The following is a 22,477-nucleotide window of genomic DNA, read 5'->3' as shown; positions in this document are numbered from 1 at the left end:
CCTGCGTGCCCCCGACCCCATCCCCCCAGAGCCCTCGTCCCCCTGCGCGCCCCCAACCCCATCCCACCGGAGCCCTCATCCTTCTGCTCACCCCCGACCCCATCCCCCTGTGCACCCCCAACCCCATCCCCCCAGAGCACTCATCCCTCTGCGCACCCCCAATCCCATCCCCCTGTGCACCCCCAACCACATCACCCTGGAGCCCTCGTCCCCCTGTGCACCCCCGACCTCATCGCCCCGGAGCCCTCGTCCCCCTGCGCGCCCCCGACCTCATCGCCTCAGAGCACTGGTCCCTCTGCGCGCCCCCAACCCCATCCCCCCGGAGCACTCATCCCCCTGTGCATCCCCAACCCCATCCCACCCAGAGCCCTCGTCCCCCTGTGCACCCCCAACCCCATCCCCCCAGAGCCGTCATCCTTCTGCTCACCCCCAACCCCATCCCCCTGTGCACCCCCAACCCCATCCCACCAGAGCACTTGTCCCCCTGCGCAACCCCTCACCCCATGGCCCACAGAGCCCTTGTCTCCATAGTCACACACCCTGACCCCATCCATCCCCCGGAGCCCTCGTCCTTCTGCTCACCCCCGACCCCATCCCACCCAGAGCATTCGTCCCCCTGCGTGCCCCCGACCCCATCCCCCCAGAGCCCTCGTCCCCCTGCGTGCCCCCGACCCCATCCCCCCAGAGCCCTCGTCCCCCTGCGCGCCCCCGACCCCATCCCCCTGGAGCACTCATCTCCCTGTGCGCCCCTGATCCCATCCCCCCGGAGCTCTCATCCCCCTGAGTGCCCCCGACCCCATCCCACCCAGAGCATTCGTCCTCCTGTGCACCCCCAACCCCATCCCACCGGAGCCCTCATCCTTCTGCTCACCCCCGACCCCATCCCCCTGTGCACCCCCAACCCCATCCCCCCAGAGCACTCATCCCTCTGCGCACCCCCAATCCCATCCCCCTGTGCACCCCCAACCACATCACCCTGGAGCCCTCGTCCCCCTGTGCACCCCCGACCTCATCGCCCCGGAGCCCTCGTCCCCCTGCGCGCCCCCGACCTCATCGCCTCAGAGCACTGGTCCCTCTGCGCGCCCCCAACCCCATCCCCCCGGAGCACTCATCCCCCTGTGCATCCCCAACCCCATCCCACCCAGAGCCCTCGTCCCCCTGTGCACCCCCAACCCCATCCCCCCAGAGCCGTCATCCTTCTGCTCACCCCCAACCCCATCCCCCTGTGCACCCCCAACCCCATCCCACCAGAGCACTTGTCCCCCTGCGCAACCCCTCACCCCATGGCCCACAGAGCCCTTGTCTCCATAGTCACACACCCTGACCCCATCCATCCCCCGGAGCCCTCGTCCTTCTGCTCACCCCCGACCCCATCCCACCCAGAGCATTCGTCCTCCTGTGCACCCCGAACCCCATCCCCCCGGAGCCCTCGTCCCCCTGCGTGCCCCCGACCCCATCCCCCCAGAGCCCTCGTCCCCCTGCGCGCCCCCGACCCCATCCCCCTGGAGCACTCATCTCCCTGTGCGCCCCTGATCCCATCCCCCCAGAGCTCTCGTCCCCCTGAGTGCCCCCGACCCCATCCCACCCAGAGCATTCGTCCTCCTGTGCACCCCCAACCCCATCCCCCCCAGAGCCCTCGTCCCCCTGCGCGCCCCCGACCCCATCCCCCTGGAGCACTCATCTCCCTGTGCGCCCCTGATCCCATCCCCCCGGAGCCCTCGTCCCCTTGCGCGCGCACCCCCAACCCCATTCCCCTGTGCACCCCCAACCCCATCCCACCAGAGCATTCGTCCCCCTGCGCAACCCCTCACCCCATGGCCCACAGAGCCCTTGTCTCCATAGTCACACACCCTGACCCCATCCATCCCCCGGAGCCCTCGTCCTTCTGCTCACCCCCGACCCCATCCCACCCAGAGCATTCGTCCTCCTGTGCACCCCGAACCCCATCCCCCCGGAGCACTCATCCCCCTGTGCACCCCTGATCCCATCCTCCTGCGCACCTCCGACCCCATCCCCCTGTGCACCCCCAACCCCATCCCCCTGGAGCACGCATCCCCCTGCACACCTCCTAACCTCCCGGGAGCAGAAAAGGCACCTGGGGTTGCGTCTCTCCTGTCTCCAGAGGATAGCGTGCAGTGCCCCATGTCTCCGGACACAGTCTGGCAGGGGGTGAGCTCAGGCCACTGGCTGATTTTCAGATCATGCTCATCTCACCGTTACCTTCCCCTTCCCGGCCTGGCTTGCCATGTGTGTGCAGCGCCCAGCACCCAACAGGGCCCATTGGCACTGGCGTTACACCCATGGGAAATAACGACTATAACACCAGAACCCTGACCTGGGCATGCCCCCTTCCCATCAGGGTGCTTTGTCTCCGTAAGGACTGGGGGACCCCAGGCTTTGGCTTGTGTTTTCTGCTCTCCCCAGGTATCCGCATGCCCCTGCCCTGAGGGGTGAGGGCTCTGCGAGGCCATGCAGCCACTTACCCAAAAGACAGAGCCACAGAACTCCTCCAGTGGCGCAGGCATGGCCCAAGCGTTTGGGGAGCTGACAGCTCCCTCCTCTTCCCTCTCTGCAGGGGCGTTAGAACTGAATGACTGAGCAGGGTAAAAGATCCCAAACAACCCGAAGAGGGAGGATGAGATCAGACAGCAGGGCAGTTAATCATTAACTCTCTCTTGCTCTTGCACAACGCCACAAATGGAGTGATGACCCAGGGTCCTCGGAGAACTGCACAGGGAGCCCAGGTGGGCAGACCCCATCTGGGAGCCCCAAGGGGGCCCCGGGCGGGCAGACCCCAGCTGCGAGCCCCAGGGGGCCCCGGGCGGGCAGACCCCAGCTGCGAGCCCCAAGGGGGCCCCGGGCGGGCAGACCCCAGCTGCGAGCCCCAAGGGGGCCCCGGGCGGGCAGACCCCAGCTGCGAGCCCCAAGGGGGCCCCGGGCGGGCAGACCCCAGCTGCGAGCCCCAAGGGGGCCCCGGGCGGGCAGACCCCAGCTGCGAGCCCCAAGGGGGCCCCGGGCGGGCAGACCCCAGCTGCGAGCCCCAAGGGGGCCCCGGGCGGGCAGACCCCAGCTGCGAGCCCCAAGGGGGCCCCGGGCGGGCAGACCCCAGCTGCGAGCCCCAAGGGGGCCCCGGGCGGGCAGACCCCAGCTGCGAGCCCCAAGGGGGCCCCGGGCGGGCAGACCCCAGCTGCGAGCCCCAAGGGGGCCCCGGGCGGGCAGACCCCAGCTGCGAGCCCCAAGGGGGCCCCGGGCGGGCAGACTCCAGTTGCGAGCCCCAGGGGGCCCCGGGCGGGCAGACTCCAGTTGCGAGCCCCAGGGGGCCCCGGGCGGGCAGACTCCAGTTGCGAGCCCCAGGGGGCCCCGGGCGGGCAGACTCCAGTTGCGAGCCCCAGGGGGCCCCGGGCGGGCAGACTCCAGTTGCGAGCCCCAGGGGGCCCCGGGCGGGCAGACTCCAGTTGCGAGCCCCAGGGGGCCCCGGGCGGGCAGACTCCAGTTGCGAGCCCCAGGGGGCCCCGGGCGGGCAGACCCCAGCTGCGAGCCCCAGGGGGCCCCGGGCGGGCAGACCCCAGCTGCGAGCCCCAGGGGGCCCCGGGCGGGCAGACTCCAGTTGCGAGCCCCAGGGGGCCCCGGGTAGGCAGACTCCAGCTGGGACACACAGGGGCCCCATTGATCAGCTATCTTAGCTCAGAGTACGTCTACGCTGCTGTTGAAAACCCTCAGCTGGCCAACAGCGCCAGCTGACTCCGGCTTAGGGGGCGTTTAATTGCCGTGTAGACGCTTGGGCTGGAGCCTGGGCTCTAGGACTCTGCGAGGTGGGAGATCTCCGTCCCAGAATTCAGGCTGCAGCCTGAGCCCAAATGTCAACATCGCAATTCAACACCCCCTTAACCCGAGCCAGCTGGCCCGGGCCAGTGGGGAACCAGGCTCAGGGGACAGCTGGCCCGGGCCAGTGGGGAACCAGGCTCAGGGGACAGCTGGCCCGGGCCAGTGCGGAACCAGGCTCAGGGGACAGCTGGCCCGGGCCAGTGCGGAACCAGGCTCAGGGGACAGCTGGCCCGGGCCAGTGCGGAACCAGGCTCAGGGGACAGCCCAGGCTCAGAAATTCCAGCACATCCCAGCTGTGATCCATGGGACGCCCCAGGAGACACAATCTCAGACTGATCTAGTGAAACCCTTGGCAGCAGGAGGAAGACAAGTGTTGCCAAAGTGTAAGAAAATGCCCCACCCCTCAGGTGTCAGTCAGGAGGGTAAACCCCTCTGTGTGCCCCCCCAAGCTCCACGGGCCCTGCTCACACCCCTGTGTGCCCCCCCAGCTGTGCTCAAACCCCTCTGTGTGCCCCCCCCAGCTGAGAGCCCCCTGGGCCATGTTCACACCCTTCTGTGTGCCCCCCGCCAAGCTCCACTGGCCCTGCTCACACCCGTGTGCCTCCCCCCCCCCAGTTCTGCTCACCCCCCGTGTGCCCTTCCCCAGCATGGCAGGGGTTGAGCTGACAGCACTGGCTTATACCACTGGCTTGAAGGGGCCTTTCACTCCTTACAACATCAAATGGGGATATGGGGCAACTTCTGGGCTTTACACTGGGATGGATGGTCCTCCGGAGCCCCCTCATGCCTCAGGGGGATGGCGGGTCACTCCTGGTGAGGCTGCCTGGATGCCAAACCGTAACCACCCAGTTAAGGGAGTGCAGAGCGGGGAGGGCAGCAGGCAGGGACACAAGAGAAGCTACATGGCATGTCTTCTAGATAAAGAATTGGACCTGCCCTTGCAGTTCTTCCCGAGGGGCAGCAGGTAGCGCAGGATCTCGTGAAAGGAGCACGTGTGGGATGCTGGAACAAACTGGGATAAGCCAAGGGAAAATTTGTTGTCTCATTCCTTATGTAATTAGTAACTAGCTCAAGGTCAACAATGGTTCAATAAGTAATTGCACTGGCATTAGCCACGAGCCACCAGCAGAGAGGCGGGTCCAATGTCCAGGGATGACAATGCAGAACTCTCACCAGTTAATTATTAGAGGCTTCGTTAATTAAATACCACCTTCATTTCATATACAACACCAGCCCCACCCAACGTCGGGCCCTTTAACACAGGGCTTCTCAGCGCTGGGTCCGCCAGTCCCTGAGATCTCCCTGACACAGCTGAGGAAGGCAGCAAGCCAGTCCCTGGTATTAGAAAGGTTGAGAAACACCGTGCAGGCACCAAAACATTCCTGATGGACACCCAGGAACCTGCAGCCTTGTACACAGGGGAAAGCTAGAAAAAACAGCCGTTCATAGTGCAACAAAATCCCATCTGTAGTGTGGATTATGACCTCTCTTTGAGACCTGCAACACAGCCGCCCCTTTCCTCCTTTCTTGATCACCATGGACAACTCCACCAGCTGGCCCATAACTCAATCCTGTAACCTGGGCATCATCTTTAACTCAGCTCTCTCTCTAGAGCTTCACAACCAGGCTGTCTACATCTTACCAATTCTTTCTGCTTGACTTCTGTAAGGTCTGGCCTTTCCCATCCATCCACACAGTGAAAGCTCTGGTCCAACCTCTCATCTCACATCTCAATTATTGCACTATCCTTTTCTCCAGCCATGACAAATGTAATCTGCCCCACTCAGATCCATTCAGAATGTGATGCAAAGACTATTTTCCTTGCTCGTGACTTTGACCACGCCGTCCCTCTCTTTGTGTCCCTCCACTGGCTCCCCCTTCTCTAGTTCATCAAACGTAAGCTGATTGCCTCCACTTTCAAGGCCCTTCCCCCTCTCTCACAGGCTACTGAGAGGCTGCCTCTCACCTCCACTCTGCCAGTGGCTCCAGCCTCCATTGTCCACCTGTCACAAGCAAGTGCCTTTGCACTTTCCCCCGCATGCTGCCGCCCACCCCCACAAGGGATGAGCTCCCCATAACCATCCACAAAGCCACCTCATTATCCTCCTTCCAATTCCTCCTTTGTTGGGACACCTACAAAACACTTGACAACGATTAGGCAGTTGGTGTGCTGAGGCCACAGCCCGGTCTGCTAACCAAGATTTCTTCACTGCTGAGGGCTCTGTTTCTCCATCGTGCAGCCAATGATTTTAGTTTATTGTTCATTTATTCTGTGATTATGATTAACTAACATGTTATGTCATATAGTCATTGTATGCTAAAGAGAGCTAAGTTGTAGGATTATAGAAGTATAAAGTTGATCAGTAGTTAGGAGGGATAATTATGTATTAGGTATCTAATGTGGAAGCAGAGAAAAGAACTGACAGAAGGGAACTGTAATGCATGACGTTTGTTAGCAAAAGTCAGGCTAACTGTAACCCTGATAACGCGAGATTTGTAGAAGCGAGGATTGTGTGAGGCGGGTGAGAAAGAACTGTGTAAGAAGTTATGATGACCTCAGCATAGATAAAGTGTAGAAGACCTTGGGTAGATAAGGTATAGAAAATAATTGTATGTTGGCAAGAGTCAAAACAACTGAGGAAATGAGATATCAAGATGGCCTATGTATAAACAAAAATGCTGCTGTCCCTCATTATTTTTGTAATGAAAGGTATAAATGCTTGCTGTAATTAGTTACCGGGGAGAGACCTGTTTACCTCTCTCCCTCTGCACATGTGAGAGTTAATAAAACATCTGACTTGCTGTACCTAAACAAATAGTGAGAACTCTGTTTTTCTCCGACACTAAGTAAGTAGGGCTGAAATGCAAGGCCTACAGGTCAGAGACCTGTGAGATGTCAAGCTTAGCCTTACTAGGCCATAGGCTTGAGAAATGCTGGACATAAGTCAGTGACCAAAGAATGACCCTGTGCCACAAGATTATGGGAAAAGATGCACCAAAAAATTAACAGTAAAAGTAATTTTTTGCTTACAAGATCCCTGGTAGTCACATTTTTCTAACACATGCCCTAATCGCAGGGTGCACTATGTGTGTAAATGCTAATGAGTATAGTCAGAATCACATTATAAAAGAGGGTGCCCAGAGTGAGACAATTGAGCTCCCTATGGGAAACCCAGCAGGAACCATCCCTCTACTGAGGATCAATCCATGAGAGACCCATCAGACCCTAACACTATCTAGGAAGATGTGACTATATTTGTAACTTGTGCATAGGTCTGTATAGAATTTCTATATGCTTGGGTAACCATAATTTTGCAGGTATCTTTAATAAAGCTTTGTAAGAGACTTGTACTGGTAACTGTGTGCGTGGTCACCACCCTTGGTCTTTGTGTGTTCCTAGAGACTCTCAATCTGAAGCAAATAGCAGAGGTGACTTTCACTCTGTTAAGCTTGACACTGTAGCCACCAGAGCTGAACCCACGGTGGTGTAATACCACATTACTAAATTCATTTTAAATAAAATAAAAGGCTACAATTTGTTCTTTGTACTAACTCCAGGATTTTTTCAATTGATTTCCTTGTGGTTTTCTTTAAGAAAAGGAGATGAGATCTGAGCTTTCTGTTTATGAGGCTGACAAGCTATGTCAGCAGAACCTGTGTGTTGTTTGAGTTCTAGATATAGTTCTCAGTTCAATGTCTCCTGAACTCCTCTGCCAACCTTGGCCACAGATTGCTAAATCAGCCTGAAAGTGAGAGTCCTGAATTCAAGTGACCTTAACTCTGAATGAAATCATTTCCTCGTGCCGACTGCATCTTTGGCAGATTCCCTGGTACATGACTCCTTTGCAAGCACATGTCATATGACTCACCGTATCAAATACCATTCACATTGGGTAGCATGACACAGACCATCAAACCCTCTCTGTAAGGACGAGCCACAGTGACACGGGAATGGCTGCAGGGTGTTTATTTGACAATCACTGGTGGAAGTGCACAATTTAGTTACCCTGTTAGCTAAGGTCCCCACTCCCAATTGCTGCTGAATGGTTTGTGCCACTACAACAGCCAGGAATGGGTCCTTGTTTTTTGTTGTTGTTTTTTTTTTGTTTTTTTAAAAGCCAGTTTAAGCCTCCAGTCCAGGGAGAGTGTCCAGGTGAAGCCAATGAAGAGACTGCAGGTTCCTTTATAGTATCCACTTCCTTGACAGCCCTTGTGAGACTGAAGCCAGAGCCCATCTGTCCAGACTGGCAGGGAGGATCCCAGGGTCTGTGCGCTCCTATCCCACACTCAGCACTTGCCCTCTACAGGATGTTCTTTGCAATAGCGTTCAGGGTCCTCACTTTAGCCACATCCGCTACCTTTAGGGAATATTCGGAGACAGAGAGAGAGGCTCCCATGGCAACACTGCTGTTTCTGTCAGGAAAACCAAGAGGTGACTGATTACTGTCTGGAATATGGAACAGCTGGGAGAAAGGATATCCCAGGCAGAGCAAAGGGTCTTCGCTCTAGGCAAGAGGTACCAGCATTAAAAGAATATAGTACAGACCTTCTAGAAACATGTCTCATAAAGATGCACCCCCACAGCACACCACGGCACCAGTGCCAGGGCTCATGCGCCCAAGTGCCAAGCGCAGCTCCAGTCACATGCCCCAGTGCGCTAATGCCAGGAATCATGCTCCCAGCAGCTGAGCACAGGGGGTTAACACAGCCAAGGGCACCTCATCATGCACAGGACTCGCACCCCCAAACGCTGAGTGCAGCTGGATTCACGTGCCCCAGAACACCAGTGCCAGGATTCACACATCCAGCCCCCCCCGAAACACAATTCTTACACCCTGGGGCATCAGCAGGATCAGGGAGTTTTCTGTGTAATTCGCAGACTCAGTTTCAGAGCAGCAAAGCTGTAGGAGGAACAACCAGACTGTAACTCCACCCTGGCTTCGTGCAGACAACCTCTTACCTGAACTTCATTCCCGAGTCCCGGGCTGAGCGCGCAGAGCAGTGAAACTCAGGTGCACCAGAGCCCTCAAGAATCCTCTGCAGGTTCCTCTCTGTTATACCACCCCCTAGTGGAAAGAATACATTCATACATCACATTGGAGCAGGACAATCCTGAGCATCATCACCCAGTGGCTAGCCCCTAAGACCAGACCCAGCCTGGACCGGAAAGGGAAACAGCTCCACAGAGGCTCAGGAGGCTGGATGAGGAGCTGCCTGAGACCCCTGGCTGATCCAGAGAGTATCCCCAGACCTCACAGAACGCGGCAGCTGTACAGGGCTTCACTGCCCACAGCCGGTAGCGGGACTGGTGGCCTTTACGCTCCAGGGAGGGAGGGAGAGGCACTCCCCGGTGAGGCAGCAGAACGGCTCAAAGCTGAAACATGGATGTTATGCACCTGGGCACGTGCATGAGACTGGGACCCCAGAGCCAGGGACGGATTCAGCCCCCAGTACGTACATAAAGCTGCAGCAGAATCATTACCTGGCACCACCACAATCCTGCCCTTAGCCTGAAAAGGAGCAGAGTGACACGTGTTAATGCTCTTGCCCACTCCTGCTTGACACACAGGAGAGCCACGGTACTTGCACGCACCCCGTCTAGACGCAGCCTATCATGTGCGGGATCTTGGAATTCACACTCACACACCTCAGGACATGCCCAGTCATGGAGCTCACAGCATTGTCCCCAAGACACATTAGAGGAAACCACTGACCTTGTGATTCTGCAGGACTTTCGTTCCTCAGCCTGGTGCCTCCAGTGCGACTCATGCTGGAAACTCCTCCAGCTCTTCTGAAACTTGGCCCGGAGACACTTACAGGCTGGCTCAAGGACTCTGCCTACTCAACACGCTCCAGCCCAGGAACCTCAGAGACCCTGGGACATTGCAGCCACTTCTTTCAAGAGCCCTCATAACTGCAATAACTTACAAGCCAACCAATATTACCCTTGTGTGCGCATATCCGTGTGCATGCACATGTGTGTGTCTCCACGGGCATGCACGTGTGTACATGCACATATGCATATAAAGTGTGACTATTGTGTGTGGCTGTAGTGTGGCTGTGTGCACGTGCATGCCTGTCTGTACTATGTTCTGAGACTTAGCCCTTTGTGGTGTTGGAGTTAAGTCTGCCAGACTGCAGATCCCCCTAAACACACCAACCAGGAACCGAGCAGTTAAATCATTCAACACCCCAGCTATACTCCAGTCATCAGTCCCCCTTGTCAACCTCAGCTATCCCTTGCCTTCTGCCACTCCTAGCCCAGACAGTTCCCTCCTCAACCCACGCAATCAACCCCAGGGCACTCCAGCCTGCTCCCAACAGTAACATTCACAAACCATCACACTGCACTGGCCTCTAGTGCCTTCCATCTGACAGTCCCACTGCCGGGCCATCTCACGTTCTCCAGAGAGGCACTTCGCGATTTTATGTACGTCTCAGACAGAAAAACATGCAGATGAGCCGGACTCATTAAAGCCACATCTCAGAGCATCTGTATCCCTAGGATCCTGTCACCATCCCCCCCGCTTCACTCTCCTCGTCCTGCACCTTTCTTACTCCCATTTGTTGCATTTCATTTTTAATGGGATCGTGAGCTTGTGTGTGTGTGTGTCGCTTAGCACGACAGGGCTCAGGCCCTGATCCCCCGGGGGGCCTCCAGGTGCTACCGCAATACAAATATGGTACAAAGGACAACAGATACAGGTGCTGTCACGCCAACAGGGAGAGCAAGTTAGAGACGGCCCCTCCCCTCCGTGAAGTCATCCCATCTGTAGCCTGTAAGCAAGAGCAGCCCAAGTGGCCTCCCTGTTGGCAGATGCAGGTCTCTGCCACGGGGGGCCTCACAGCTCAAACCCACAAAGCCCTGATGTGCCCCTGGAGCCCGTGCAGAAGCTGGAGCAGATGGCGAAGGTGCTCCCAGCCAGAGACTCCCCTGGGGGCCACCACTGTTAGTGCTGGCCAGCTCTCCAGGGCAGCCCCCACAGAGCAGTGAGTGGTCAGGGTAACGGAGAGCAACAGCAGAGATAGAAGGGGGGCAGGGGGCGCTCACCTGTTCTGTGAGTCTCTTTATTAAGGGTAACCCCTCTAGTGCTGAACTGTCACAGCCGCTGGTTAGCACCCGCTCGAATCCCAGGGACACCAGAGTCTCCAGGGCCACAAGAGGATCATGGACCATGTCGAAGGCTGCAAGACCAAACAAAGCAGCTCAAAGACGCCATGATGGCAGGCTTCAGCACTGAGTCCCCCGCATCAGCCAGCTCACCAGCCAAGTGGAGGTGGATGTATCCAGGGCATAGAACCAAAGGCCTCCCTTACAGCTGCCGACCCCTGCACAGAGGCTTGGCATGCACAGCCCCCAACCCCGGGCAGCGGCACGTCCATAGAGCCTGGGCCCTGAGAGCCCCGGGCAGGGGCACGGCCATAGAGCCTGGGCCCAGAGAGCCCCGGGCAGGGGCACGGCCATAGAGCCTGGGCCCTGAGAGCCCTGGGCAGGGGCACGGCCATAGAGCCTGGGCCCTGAGAGCTCCGGGCAGCGGCATGGCCATAGAGCCTGGGCCCTGAGAGCCCCGGGCAGGGGCACGGCCATAAGCCTGGGCCCTGAGAGCTCCGGGCAGCGGCACGGCCATAGAGCCTGGGCCCTGGGAGCCCCGGGCAGGGGCACGGCCATAAGCCTGGGCCCTGAGAGCCCCGGGCAGCGGCATGGCCATAGAGCCTGGGCCCTCAGAGCTCCGGGCAGCGGCACGGCCATAGAGCCTGGGCCCTCAGAGCTCCGGGCAGCGGCATGGCCATAGAGCCTGGGCCCTCAGAGCTCCGGGCAGCGGCATGGCCATAGAGCCTGGGCCCTGAGAGCCCCGGGCAGGGGCACGGCCATAGAGCCTGGGCCCTGAGAGCCCCGGGCAGGGGCACAGCCATAGAGCCTGGGCCCTGAGAGCCCCGGGCAGGGCATAGGCATAGAGCCTGGCCAGCTCCTTCACAGCAGGACAGCACAGACAACAACTCACCTCGGTGGAAGGTGACTGGCAGGGGACGACAAACAGCTGCAAAGAGAAGAGTTAATGTGGTCAGCGCAGGCCTCGCTGTGTGAGAAAAAGCTCCTGCATCATCGTGGGGTCCCCTTCCCTTCCCAACTGCTGAAAGACTGGCCCAAAGACAACCTCATGGACCAGCTCTGGAGAGCCCAGCAGGGAGCATAGCCAAGCTGGCGAGGTGAGATGGCTGTTTCCTCCACCAGCCTTTGGAGAGGCCCAGGCTACCTAGGCTCAGGCACGGTTCGTATATTTATGGGCCTTTTAAAAGTCCCCATGTGTTTTCTGTGACGCTCCTTGTCCGTATGGACTGCCCTGCAGCACTGGGAAGGGCTGGGACAGTGGCCCATCCGTGCGGCTGAGCACTGCAATCCTAAATTCCACTCCCTATTGTGTACTGTGCCTTAGGCTCACGGAAGACGGGGCTACGCATCACAGAAACAGCCCGAATCGGAGACTGGCACAGGGAGCTCTGCATCGCAGTGGCGGAAAGGCCGACCAGATTGCCAGCTTTTGTGTAGAAGACAGAGCCTCAGTCAATGGCCCTGAGAACAGTGATAAACTGGGTTTGTGCCTAGAGTCCCTCTACCACCCAGCCCCACTCGTGGTGTGCATTAAGGAGAAAGGATCAACCCGGTGGGGTGGAGGGCCTGGGAAACCAGGGGAACAAACCTGACACTGGCAGGAGTATTTCCAAGTGTCTGAAGGGAGTACTCAGAGACATCACAGCTCCTTTGTCTGAGACACTGAAAGGAACCAGGGTCCCAGGAGGGCATAGCTGAGTCCATATTCCCTCAGATACACACTTCTGCCACCACTGTGAATGACCTGGTGATTGCTGGCAACGGGGTGGGTGCTTCACCCGTCTGTCCAGTCTCTCTCTGGATGACAAATTTTTTGCCCCCAGTTAGTGGGTCTCCAGTCCCACCACGGGAGCATCAAAACTTTATTCCATTTATGAGTAACGTCAGCAGCTGCTTTCAGTAGCTGATCTTTCCCCTGGCTGTCAGGCAGGGAGCTGCCTACATCACCCTTATCTTTTGATTCAAAGGGGGGACTCTCGGTCCTTTCAGAGACAGCTTCCTCTGCAGGGACCATTTCTAGGCAGTCAGAAAGGAGTCTGCTCTCCCATCACCCAGGCGGGGGAAAGGTCAGGATCAAAGCTAAGTGAGAAGCCAGAGAGTCAACCCCTCTGAGCTCTCCCCTGCTTTTCCACCACTTCCACACAACCCTCCACTGCAGACTGCTCCTTCGTTTCCTTAGGCTGTCCCCAGGAGGTTCAGCTGGCACTCAGCACCAATGGACAGACTAGGGACCGAGTGGCTAGGCAGCAGTTCTGCAGAAAAGGACCTAGGGGTTACAGTGGATGAGAAGCTGGATATGAGTCAACAGTGTGCCCTTGTTGCCAAGAAGGCTAACAGCATTTTGGGTTGTATAAGTAGGGGCATTGCCAGCAGATCGAGGGACATGATCATTCCCCTCTATTCAGCATTGGTGAGGCCTCATCTGGAATACTGTGTCCAGTTTTGGGCCCCACACTACAAGAAGGATGTGGAAAAATTGGAAAGAGTCCAGCGGAGGGCAACAAAATTGATTAGGGGGCTGGAGCACATGACTTATGAGGAGAGGCTGAGGGAACTGGGATTGTTTAGTCTCCAGAAGAGAAGAATGAGGGGGGATTTGATAGCAGCCTTCAACTACCTGAAAGGGGGTTCCAAAGAGGATGGAGCTCGGCTGTTCTCAGTGGTAGCAGATGACAGAACAAGGAGTAATGGTCTCAAGTTGCAGTGGGGGAGGTTTAGGTTGGATATTAGGAAAAACATTTTCCACTAGGAGGGCGGTGAAGCACTGGAATAGGTTACCTAGGGAGAATCATAGAATCATAGAATATCAGGGTTGGAAGGGACCTCAGGAGGTATCTAGTCCAACCCCCTGCTCAAAGCAGGACCAACCCCAACTAAATCATCCCAGCCAGGGCTTTGTCAAGCCGGGCCTTAAAAACCTCCAAGGAAGGAGATTCCACCACCTCCCTAGATAACGCATTCCAGTGCTTCACCACCCTCCTAGTGAAATAGTGTTTCCTAATATCCAGCCTAGACCTCCCCCACTGCAACTTGAGACCACTGCTCCTTGTTCTGTCATCTGCCACCACTGAGAACAGCCGAGCTCCATCCTCTTTGGAACCCCCCTTCAGGTACTTGAAAGCAGCTCTCAAATCCCCCCTCGTTCTTCTCTTCTGGAGACTAAACAATCCCAGTTCCCTCAGCCTCTCCTCATAAGTCATGTGCTCCAGACCCCTAATCAGTTTTGTTGCCCTCCGCTGGACTCTTTCCAATTTTTCCATATCCTTCTTGTAGTGTGGATCCCAAAACTGGACACTGTACTCCAGATGAGGCCTCACCAATGTCGAATAAAGGGGAATGATCACGTTCCTCGATCTGCTGGCAATGCCCCTACTTATACAGCCCAAAATGCCGTTAGCCTTCTTGGCAACAAGAGCACACTGTTGACTCATATCCAACAGGGTGGTGGAATCTCCTTCCTTGGAGGTTTTTAAGGCCCGGCTTGACAAAGCCCTGGCTGGGATGATTTAGTTGGGGATTGGCCCTGCTTTGAGCAGGGGATTGGACTAGATGAGCTCCTGAAGTCCCTTCCAACCCTGATATGCTATGATTCTATGACCAGAGCTGGTCATTTTCCTGACAAAACTCAAGCTGTGTCCTCTGTTGACTATAGCAGCCCCTGCAGACCATCCCATGTCACATGTGGTGCAGACTCCTGGACAGGACCCTCTCCTCTTGCTGCACCTTTCCAAGGGAGGATCCTTTCCTCCCTCGGCTCAGAAGGGGTTCAGGTCTCCCACAGCCCAGCTGCTCCAGGCAACGCCAGCTCTACCCACTTTCTGCATTTTTTCATTTCTCCTTTTTTGCCCTGTTTTTCTCAGGTATTTTGGAAGACAGAAAAATTCAGAGTGAGGTCTGGGCCAGCTGGTATGCAGAAGGCCAAGACAAGCACTTCCTGGGCATCTTTACCAAGGTTTCTGAGCCAGCTCTGCTCTCACCCATAAGTAGGAAAGGAAGGTATGGGGGGAGTTTGCTAGCCATAAAATACACTGGTCTCTCCTGCATGTACCGTGCATGAGCCTCTCCCTCCCTTACCACCTCATCTCGCCCAAGACTGCGTTTCATGCTGGGAACTCCTGGGGGCAGCCGCGCTGTCTGTCTGCAAAGCGTTCACACACAGTGCTGTGGGGTAGATGGCAGCATGAAACCAGGAGAGGCTGGAGTGAGGGGCCAGACACCAGCTAGCTATCACTAGCCAGAGCGACCTACACGGCATCTTCCAGCATCACGGGTCAGACAGCACCAAGCTGCCACCATCAGTCAGAGCAGAACCCCATAACCAGGGCCTCCTTACCCAGCAGGGCTGTGCAGAGCTCTGTGTCGATGCGCCCATCCTCAGTCAGGGCCCCAAACACCAGCCCATCGGCCCCATGCAGCTTGGCTAGGCGAGTATCAGCCTTCATCACTTCCAACTCCCGGTCGGAGTAGAGGAAATCCCCCCCACGAGGGCGGATCATCACAAACACTGGGACCCGCACACACTGCTTCACCACCTGCAGGAGCCCTGCTGGGACAGACAGAGACAGCTCAGCCTGGGGACAAGCAGGGCAGACACCCACCCTCCCCGCTACAGAGGCCTCCCAGCCCTCACTTCTGTCCAGCAGGAGAGCCTCACCTGGGGTTCAGAGATGGGAAGGGACCTTTGACCCCCAGTACCCTGGAGCATGGGATTTAGGCAGGAATCGCTGGGCCTCCTGTCAGGAGGGCAGAGGAGAATGAAAGAGAGCAGGAGTGAAGAGCTAGGTGGATGGAAGTGAGGTGCTGAAGGGATGGGGATGCAACTTCCACGGCTGGGCCAGCTGAAGAGCTGGGAGGCTCCCTGCCAAATCCAGGACATGTGGGGTCTGCTCCCTGCACTGAGGCCCTGGAGGGTAGAGCAGCCACTGAACTCCATGGACACTGGCAAAATTTGGGCACACCGGACAGGAGGCTTCAGAGAATGCACAAATTTGCTCTGATCTCAGAGCAGACGCAGCCTGAGTCTTCCTGCAGGACTGGCCTGGTCCCACTGAATGCTGCCCCAGTACGTATTTCACTGGCGCAGTTGCAGGGCAGTAGTCCTGATGCCCCTCTATGAGCAAGATGCCCTGGGGCACTCACCCATACTGGGCGTGGTTCCTCCTTCCATCAGGCCAGCACACAGCTCGATCCGGCCAGCACCTGGGACCAGAGACCAAGTAATAGTTGGTAAGTGAGGGGCACACACCATCCGTCTGGACTACTGAGAAGGCCACATGGACCAAGGAAGGGAACTGGGGCTTATGGAAAAGGGCCACTGAGAGACAGAAAATTGGGACCTACAGCCTGAAGAGTCAGGACACTAGAACAACAGGCCCCTGCCCTCCCATCAGGGTGATATGCCTGGAGGCCAGAGCATTGTGCCAAAGGGGAGAGTCACCTGCCCCGCTCTCTGCCTCACACCACCTGTGACAGGATTCCCTGGGATGCAGCCTGGGACTGTGGGACCGCTGTGCCCCTCTGACTCTCCCCAGCCTGGGCTGTCTCTCACAATGCCTTGCTAGTGATCAGCAGCAAACTCCTCCAGGTGCTGTTATCACTCAGCACAAACCCATGTGGAGCCCCACACCCAGCTGTATTGTATGAATGCTCCCAGAGCCAATCATGAATCACACAGAGAAAGACACCAGCCGAATCCCCCCAGCTCCCAGCACTGTCCCTCAGGAATATACTGTCTTGCACTGCTCAAGAGAGCAGTGCAAATTTATTAGTTGGTTCACCACTTCATCAATGGAAAGTGGACATACACCAGCCTTTGCAAATCAGCAGATTTGCCACACACTCCAGGCAAACTCACTAGTAAAGATAAACAGTTAAACAAATTTATTGACTACAAAAGATAGATTGTAAGTAACTATAAGTGTTAGGCAAAGAGTAAGAGTTACCGAAAAAAATAAAATCTAAGCAGGCAGTCTACACTCTCAACCCAATTAGACTGGGCAACAACTAGGCTAAGCAGTTTTTCTCAACCCACTGGGTATTGCATCCTTAATATACAGATTTGTCCCTTAAATCTGGGCCAGTCTCCTCTGTTGGAGTCTTCAGTCTTCTTCTCAGGGTATGTCTACACTGGCAGAGTTACAGCGCCGCTCAGAGAGCGCTGAAGGGAAATCGCTGTTGTGTGTTCACACTGTCAGCTGCCTGAGCAATAGTGTGTTCACACTTGCGGCACTTGCAGCGGTATTCGGAGCGGTGCACTCTGGGTAGCTATCCCACAGAGCATCTCTTCCTCTTTTGCCGCTAAGAGTTGTGGGAAGGCGGAGGGAGTCAATGGGGATCCTGCGTCCTGTCCCAATAGGGTGACCAGATGTCCTGATTTTATAGGGACAGTCCTGATTTTTGGGTCTTTTTCTTATATAGGCTCCTATTACCCCCCACCCCCTCTCCCAAATTTTCACATTTGCTGTCTGGTCACCCTATGTTCCATTGCCCTGTGATGCATTGCTTCGCATCCCAGCAATCCCTGTGCTTCCGTCCGCATTTGGCGCCATCTTTCAATGGTTTGTGTACTTCACGCTCTGCCTCTTCGATCTGCAGGAATGGATCCCACACTGTTGACCAATATTCTGCTTGCTCTGACTAACACGTCACAAGTGGCAGTGGTGTACAAAGGCAAGAAGAGTGCGACATTGATCTTGCCACGTGTAGCAGCTACAACACGAGATTGCTTGTGGCATTCACGGAGGTGCTGACCAAGGTGGAATGCCATTTTTGGGCTCAGGAAACAAGCACTGAGTGGTGGGATAACATTGTCATGTATGTCTGGGATGACAGGTAGTGGCTGCCGAACTTTCGGATGAGGAAAGCACATTCATGGGACTGTGTAATAAGCTCACCCCAGCCCTGCGGTGCAAGGACACGAGAATGAGAGCTACCATGTTGTTGGAGAAGCACATAGCGATTGCACTGTGGAAGCTGGGTACTCCAGACTGCTACTGATCAGTCGCTAACCAGTTTGGAGTGGGAAAGTCGACCATTGGACTCATGTTGACAGACGTGTGCAGGGCCATTAATCATATCCTGCTCTAGAAATGTGATTAATATTGTGGATGGCTTTGCACAAATGGGCTTCCCTAACTGCGGAGGGGCGATAGATGGCATGCATATTCCAATTCTGGCACCAGACCACCTAGACACTGCATATATTAATCGGAAGGGGTATTTCTCAATGGTTCTCCAGGCACTTGTGGATCACTGTGGGCATTTCACGGACATTAACACAGGATGGTCTGGAAAGGTGCATGACGCACGCATCTTTCAGAACACTGGCCTGTTCAGGAAGCTGCAAGCAGGGACTTTCTTCCCTGATCAGAAGATCACCTTAGGGGAAGTCGAAATGCCCATTGTGATCCTGGGAGACTCTGCCTACCCCTTAGTGCCGTGGCTTAGGAAGCCATACACGGGGCACCTTGACAGCAGCAAGGAGCTGTTCAACAACAGGCTGAGCAAGTGCAGAATGGTTGTTGAGTGTGCTTTTGGCCATTAAAGGCCCGCTGGCGCTGCCTATATGGAAGGCTGGACCTGGCCGATGACAATATTCTTATGCTTATAGCTGTATGCTGTACGCTCCATAATATTTGTGAAGGGAAGGGTGAAAGCTTTTCTCAGGGCTGGACCGCTGAGGCTCAGCCCCTGGAGGCTGAATTTGAACAACCAGAGACCAGGGCTATTAGAGGGGTGCAGTGCGGGGCCATAAGAATCAGGGATGCCTTGAGGCAGCAATTTGAAGGAGAAAGCCTTTAATATTTGTTGCTATGCTTTGGAGTGCAGTGCTTGTAATGCTAGGAAGGGATTGTGATTGGTGCAGATGATGCACTATGGTGTAAGAAAATTGCCTGTTGCTTTGCAGGGCTCTGTTTGCTTTCAATTAATGGAATAAAGATGGCTTTCAAACCCAAACAATTCTTTTATTAAAAAACAAGAACAGGAGAAGAGAGACAAACATAAAAACACATCAGCACTGAGGAGGATGGGGGAAGGGAGGGTCCCAGGAGGAGGTGGGGTCCCGGGACGGTTAAAGATTTGTGTATGTCCAGGTATCATATCCAACCTTCTCCTTTGGAGTACAGTGCAGCGGGTACTGTACTTCAGCAGGGCTAAACTGCAGAGGGACGGGTGTTGAGTGCAGTGGGTACTGGGAGTCCACAGGGCTGAACTGTGACAGGGAAGGAGTGGAATGCAGCAGGTACAGACTGGAGCCAGGAGGTTGATAAGAGTGTGTTGGGGGTGTCTGGGGGGCACATGGGAAAGAGTTTTGCGACAGCGGCTGCAGGGGACGGTGGGCGCGGAGCTGCTTGGTTTGCAGTGCTAGTAGCACCTGGAGTGTGTCCGCTTGGTGCTCCATAACGTTTAAGAGCTGCCCCATGGCTTCGTTCTGGCGCGCAGCGTTCTCCTTTCAGTCCCTCTTCTTGCTGTCCCTCCACTCCTTCAGTTCCTGTTTCTCAGCGGCGGAGTGCATCATGACATCACGCAGAAAGTCCTCTTTAGTTCTTTGTGGCCACTTTCTAATTCTGTGCAGCCGTTCAGCAGGTGATAACAAGAGGGAGGCTGGGCTCCCAAAGATAGAGAGGTTTTTAAGGTCAGTCTTGACAAAGCCCTGGCTGGGATGATTTAGTTGGGAATTGGTCCTGCTTTGAGCAGGGGGTTGGACTAGATGACCTTCGGAGGTCCCTTCCAACCCTGATATTCTATGATTCTGCCGCCAATAACAAAAAGGGAGGCTGTTCTCCCAAGGTCATCTCTGTGAAGTTTAAATGCAACATTTTACAGAAGCAGTACTGTTTGCAACACAGACAACACTGTTTCAGTGCTTTAAAACACAGCCAGTACTCACACCTGTCACTGACTGGCTGACCCCAGGCAAGCCCACATGAGCCACAAGACCCCCAAAATGGTGAGTAGCCGCAGGGGCAGGGGAAATCAGTGTTCCAGGACCATCCTGTACACTGGGCACGTGGCTCTTGGGGAGAGCCATCACTGTAGGGGCGGGGGGGCCTTATAATCATTCCTGTCCCCACATTTTCCACAGGCTGTGATCATTATGGAAGATATCTCGCTGCTGAGGGTGAGCAGGGACTCAAGGGAGGGTCTTCTCCAACCCTGCGCCTTCTGTCCTGGCCATTACGCAGCTCGCCTGTGTGCAGCAATGGTGTCCCCGTCCCGTTTCCCCCTCCCCCTCCGTTCCAGTGATGGCAGAGTGGTACAGGAAATTTACCCTTAATGGGGCAAAAAACAAAGCAGCTCTGCCAAAGAACCTGTGGCAGCCGATTGCCCAGTATCTCCATGACAGTTTCCTGGAGATCTCTGAGACAGATTCCCGTGAAGTGAGGGAGTCAATCAACACCCTGTTCCGCTGCTCATCGTACATCATATGCTCATCATGGTACACGCATCATACAGACACAAGCCTGCTTTCTGCAACCCTCCTGCCCCCAACAACTCACTTCAGCAATTCCCAAAATTGAAGCCACATACCAGGGGCCTCGTCTCCTGTTTGCGCTTCGCCAAGCTCCAACAGCTATGACTGGCTAGGCTCCTCCGGGGTAGAGAAGAGCTCTGGGCTGCATGCATCACTGATCTCTGAGTCGTCTTCTGCCCCTGGGTCCCCCTCCACATCCTTATCCAAGATTTCCTCCTCCTGGTTCGGTCCACTCTCAACTGGCACATGAGCCACCGAAGTATCCACAGTGGTCTTTGCAGTGGAGGTGGGGTCACCACCGAGTATCGCGTCCAGCTCTTTGTAGAACTGGCAGCTCGTGGGCGCAGCACCAGAGCGGTGGTTTGCCTCCCATGTCTTGTGGTAGGCATTCCACAGCTCCTTCACTTTGACCTTGCACTGCAGTGTGTCCCGATCATGGCCCCTTTCTGTCATGCATTGTAAAATCTGTCTGTAGGTATCATAATTCTTACGGCTGGAGCGCAGCTGGGACTGGACAGCCTCTTCTCCCCAAATGCTGATAAGGTCCAGCAGCTCAGCATTGCTCCAAGCGGGGGATCGCCTGGTGCGTGGAGCAGGCATGGTCACCTGGAAAGATGCGCTGAGACCACTCCATGCGCCACCAAGCAAACAGGAAGGGGACTTTCAAAATTCCCAAAGAATTTACGGGGTGGGGATGACGGTTGGTCACCAGAAGGCAGGGCAGTAGAATTCAAACCAATGATCAGAGAGGCGAGAACAGGCATTGTGGGACACCTCCTGGAGGCCAATCGCAGTGCTGTAATCGACAAGGGGGTCTACACTGGGACCGTGGTGCTGTACCCCCGGCGATGAAAGCTGTATGCCTCTCGTCGGGGTGGGTTTTTTACAGCGCTGATACTGTGCAGTTTCTGCGCACTAAATGGCTTGGCAGTGTGTATGCCTCGGGAGTTACAATGCAGAAAGCTGCTTTACTACGCAGAAACTTGCCAGTGTCTTTGTTACTTGCAGCATAGGTGGGGCCAGGAGAAAAGACGAAACATGGGCCTGCTCTGTTCTGTTCTGTTCTATGCCCTCAGTCCCATGTGCTTGGGGAACACACAAGTCCAGGCATGTCTGAGGGGTGGGCATTGCTGAGTCTGCAGGCAAGGTTGAGCAATTCCCCTGGTGTGGCCTCATGCAGGTGAGTCATTGAACTGTAGCTCCCTTGCTGGACAATGGCTGTTGATGGGTTGTTTAACACTCTGCCTGGGCGTTGGTTACTTTCCTTGCTGTTGCCTCTGGGGAGCTAATATCTGGCTGATTCCCCGAACTTACAGCATGTTTTACTGACAACCATACAACACAATTCTCATAACTTCATATGCATTAATGATATACATATATGGATAGAACAATGACTTTCAGCAGATCATAACCTTTCCCGACACCTCACAAGGCCTGCTTTATATGCAAGATCACAATTATATATAAAGGAGGAATATGGGAGTTACAGGGTGCTCCCCCAAGGTACAGAATGTCACACCACCACCTAGCACTGTGCTTGGACCTTGGTCATTGTCTCTTGGATCTTGTATCTAAGTATTGGGCCAGCCCTGGTTAGCTTGTGAGGGCTGATGCACACATTGACTGACATACCGTAGCTGCAGATTTCTAGTAGTAAACATTCATAAATTCTAAGGCTAATCTGACCTTCTGTATCACACAGAAGTTCCTGGAAATAATTCCTGTTTGAACTAGAGCAGAGCTTTAAAAAAAACATCCAATATTGATTTTAAAATGGCCAATGATGGAGAATCCAGTCTGGATTTGTCTAGATCCAGATCCAGATCCAGTCTGGATTTGTCTAGCTTCATCTTCTAGCCATTGGATCGTGTCATACCTTTGTCTGCTAGCTTGAAGGGCCCATTATTAAATATTTGTTTCCCAAGTAGATACCTATAGACTGTGATCAAGTCACCCCTTCACCATCTCTTTGTTAAGCTAAACAGATTCAGCTACTTGTGTCTGTCACTATCAGGCAGGTTTTCTAATCCTTTAATCATTCTTGTGTCTATTCTCTGAACCAT

At 55.3% G+C, this 22,477-nt stretch overlaps 2 protein-coding genes across 5 annotated transcripts in view; both read right to left on the bottom strand.

The window, feature by feature from the left end:
• Positions 1-2,595, bottom strand: part of ABCC2 (ATP binding cassette subfamily C member 2) — a 56,363-nt gene extending 53,768 nt beyond the window's left edge. Inside the window, exon 1 of the mRNA XM_054033828.1 lies at positions 2,484-2,595. Within this exon, the coding sequence (XP_053889803.1) occupies positions 2,484-2,525 (42 nt within the window). The 5' untranslated portion in view covers positions 2,526-2,595. The remainder of the gene's footprint in view (positions 1-2,483) is intronic.
• A 5,181-nt stretch (positions 2,596-7,776) lies between these two features.
• The window catches only part of CUTC (cutC copper transporter), a 19,706-nt gene continuing 5,005 nt past the window's right edge, over positions 7,777-22,477 (bottom strand). For 3 of the 4 annotated variants that reach the window (XM_054034189.1, XM_054034187.1, XM_054034190.1), the window contains exons 3-9: positions 16,076-16,135; positions 15,270-15,482; positions 11,829-11,864; positions 10,877-11,010; positions 9,308-9,335; positions 8,786-8,891; positions 7,777-8,238 (exon numbers count right to left, since the gene is read on the bottom strand). In XM_054034189.1, the coding sequence (XP_053890164.1) occupies positions 8,127-8,238; positions 8,786-8,891; positions 9,308-9,335; positions 10,877-11,010; positions 11,829-11,864; positions 15,270-15,482; positions 16,076-16,135 (689 nt within the window). In that variant the 3' untranslated portion in view covers positions 7,777-8,126. The remainder of the gene's footprint in view (positions 8,239-8,785; positions 8,892-9,307; positions 9,336-10,876; positions 11,011-11,828; positions 11,865-15,269; positions 15,483-16,075; positions 16,136-22,477) is intronic. The other variant, XM_054034188.1, reaches the window with a different exon arrangement.

Source organism: Malaclemys terrapin, chromosome 7 (genome assembly GCF_027887155.1).
Source record: "Malaclemys terrapin pileata isolate rMalTer1 chromosome 7, rMalTer1.hap1, whole genome shotgun sequence".
Classification (NCBI taxonomy): Eukaryota; Metazoa; Chordata; order Testudines; family Emydidae; genus Malaclemys; species Malaclemys terrapin.
Note: the sequence above shows the minus strand (reverse complement) of the source record. Positions and strands in the feature narration are given on the sequence as shown.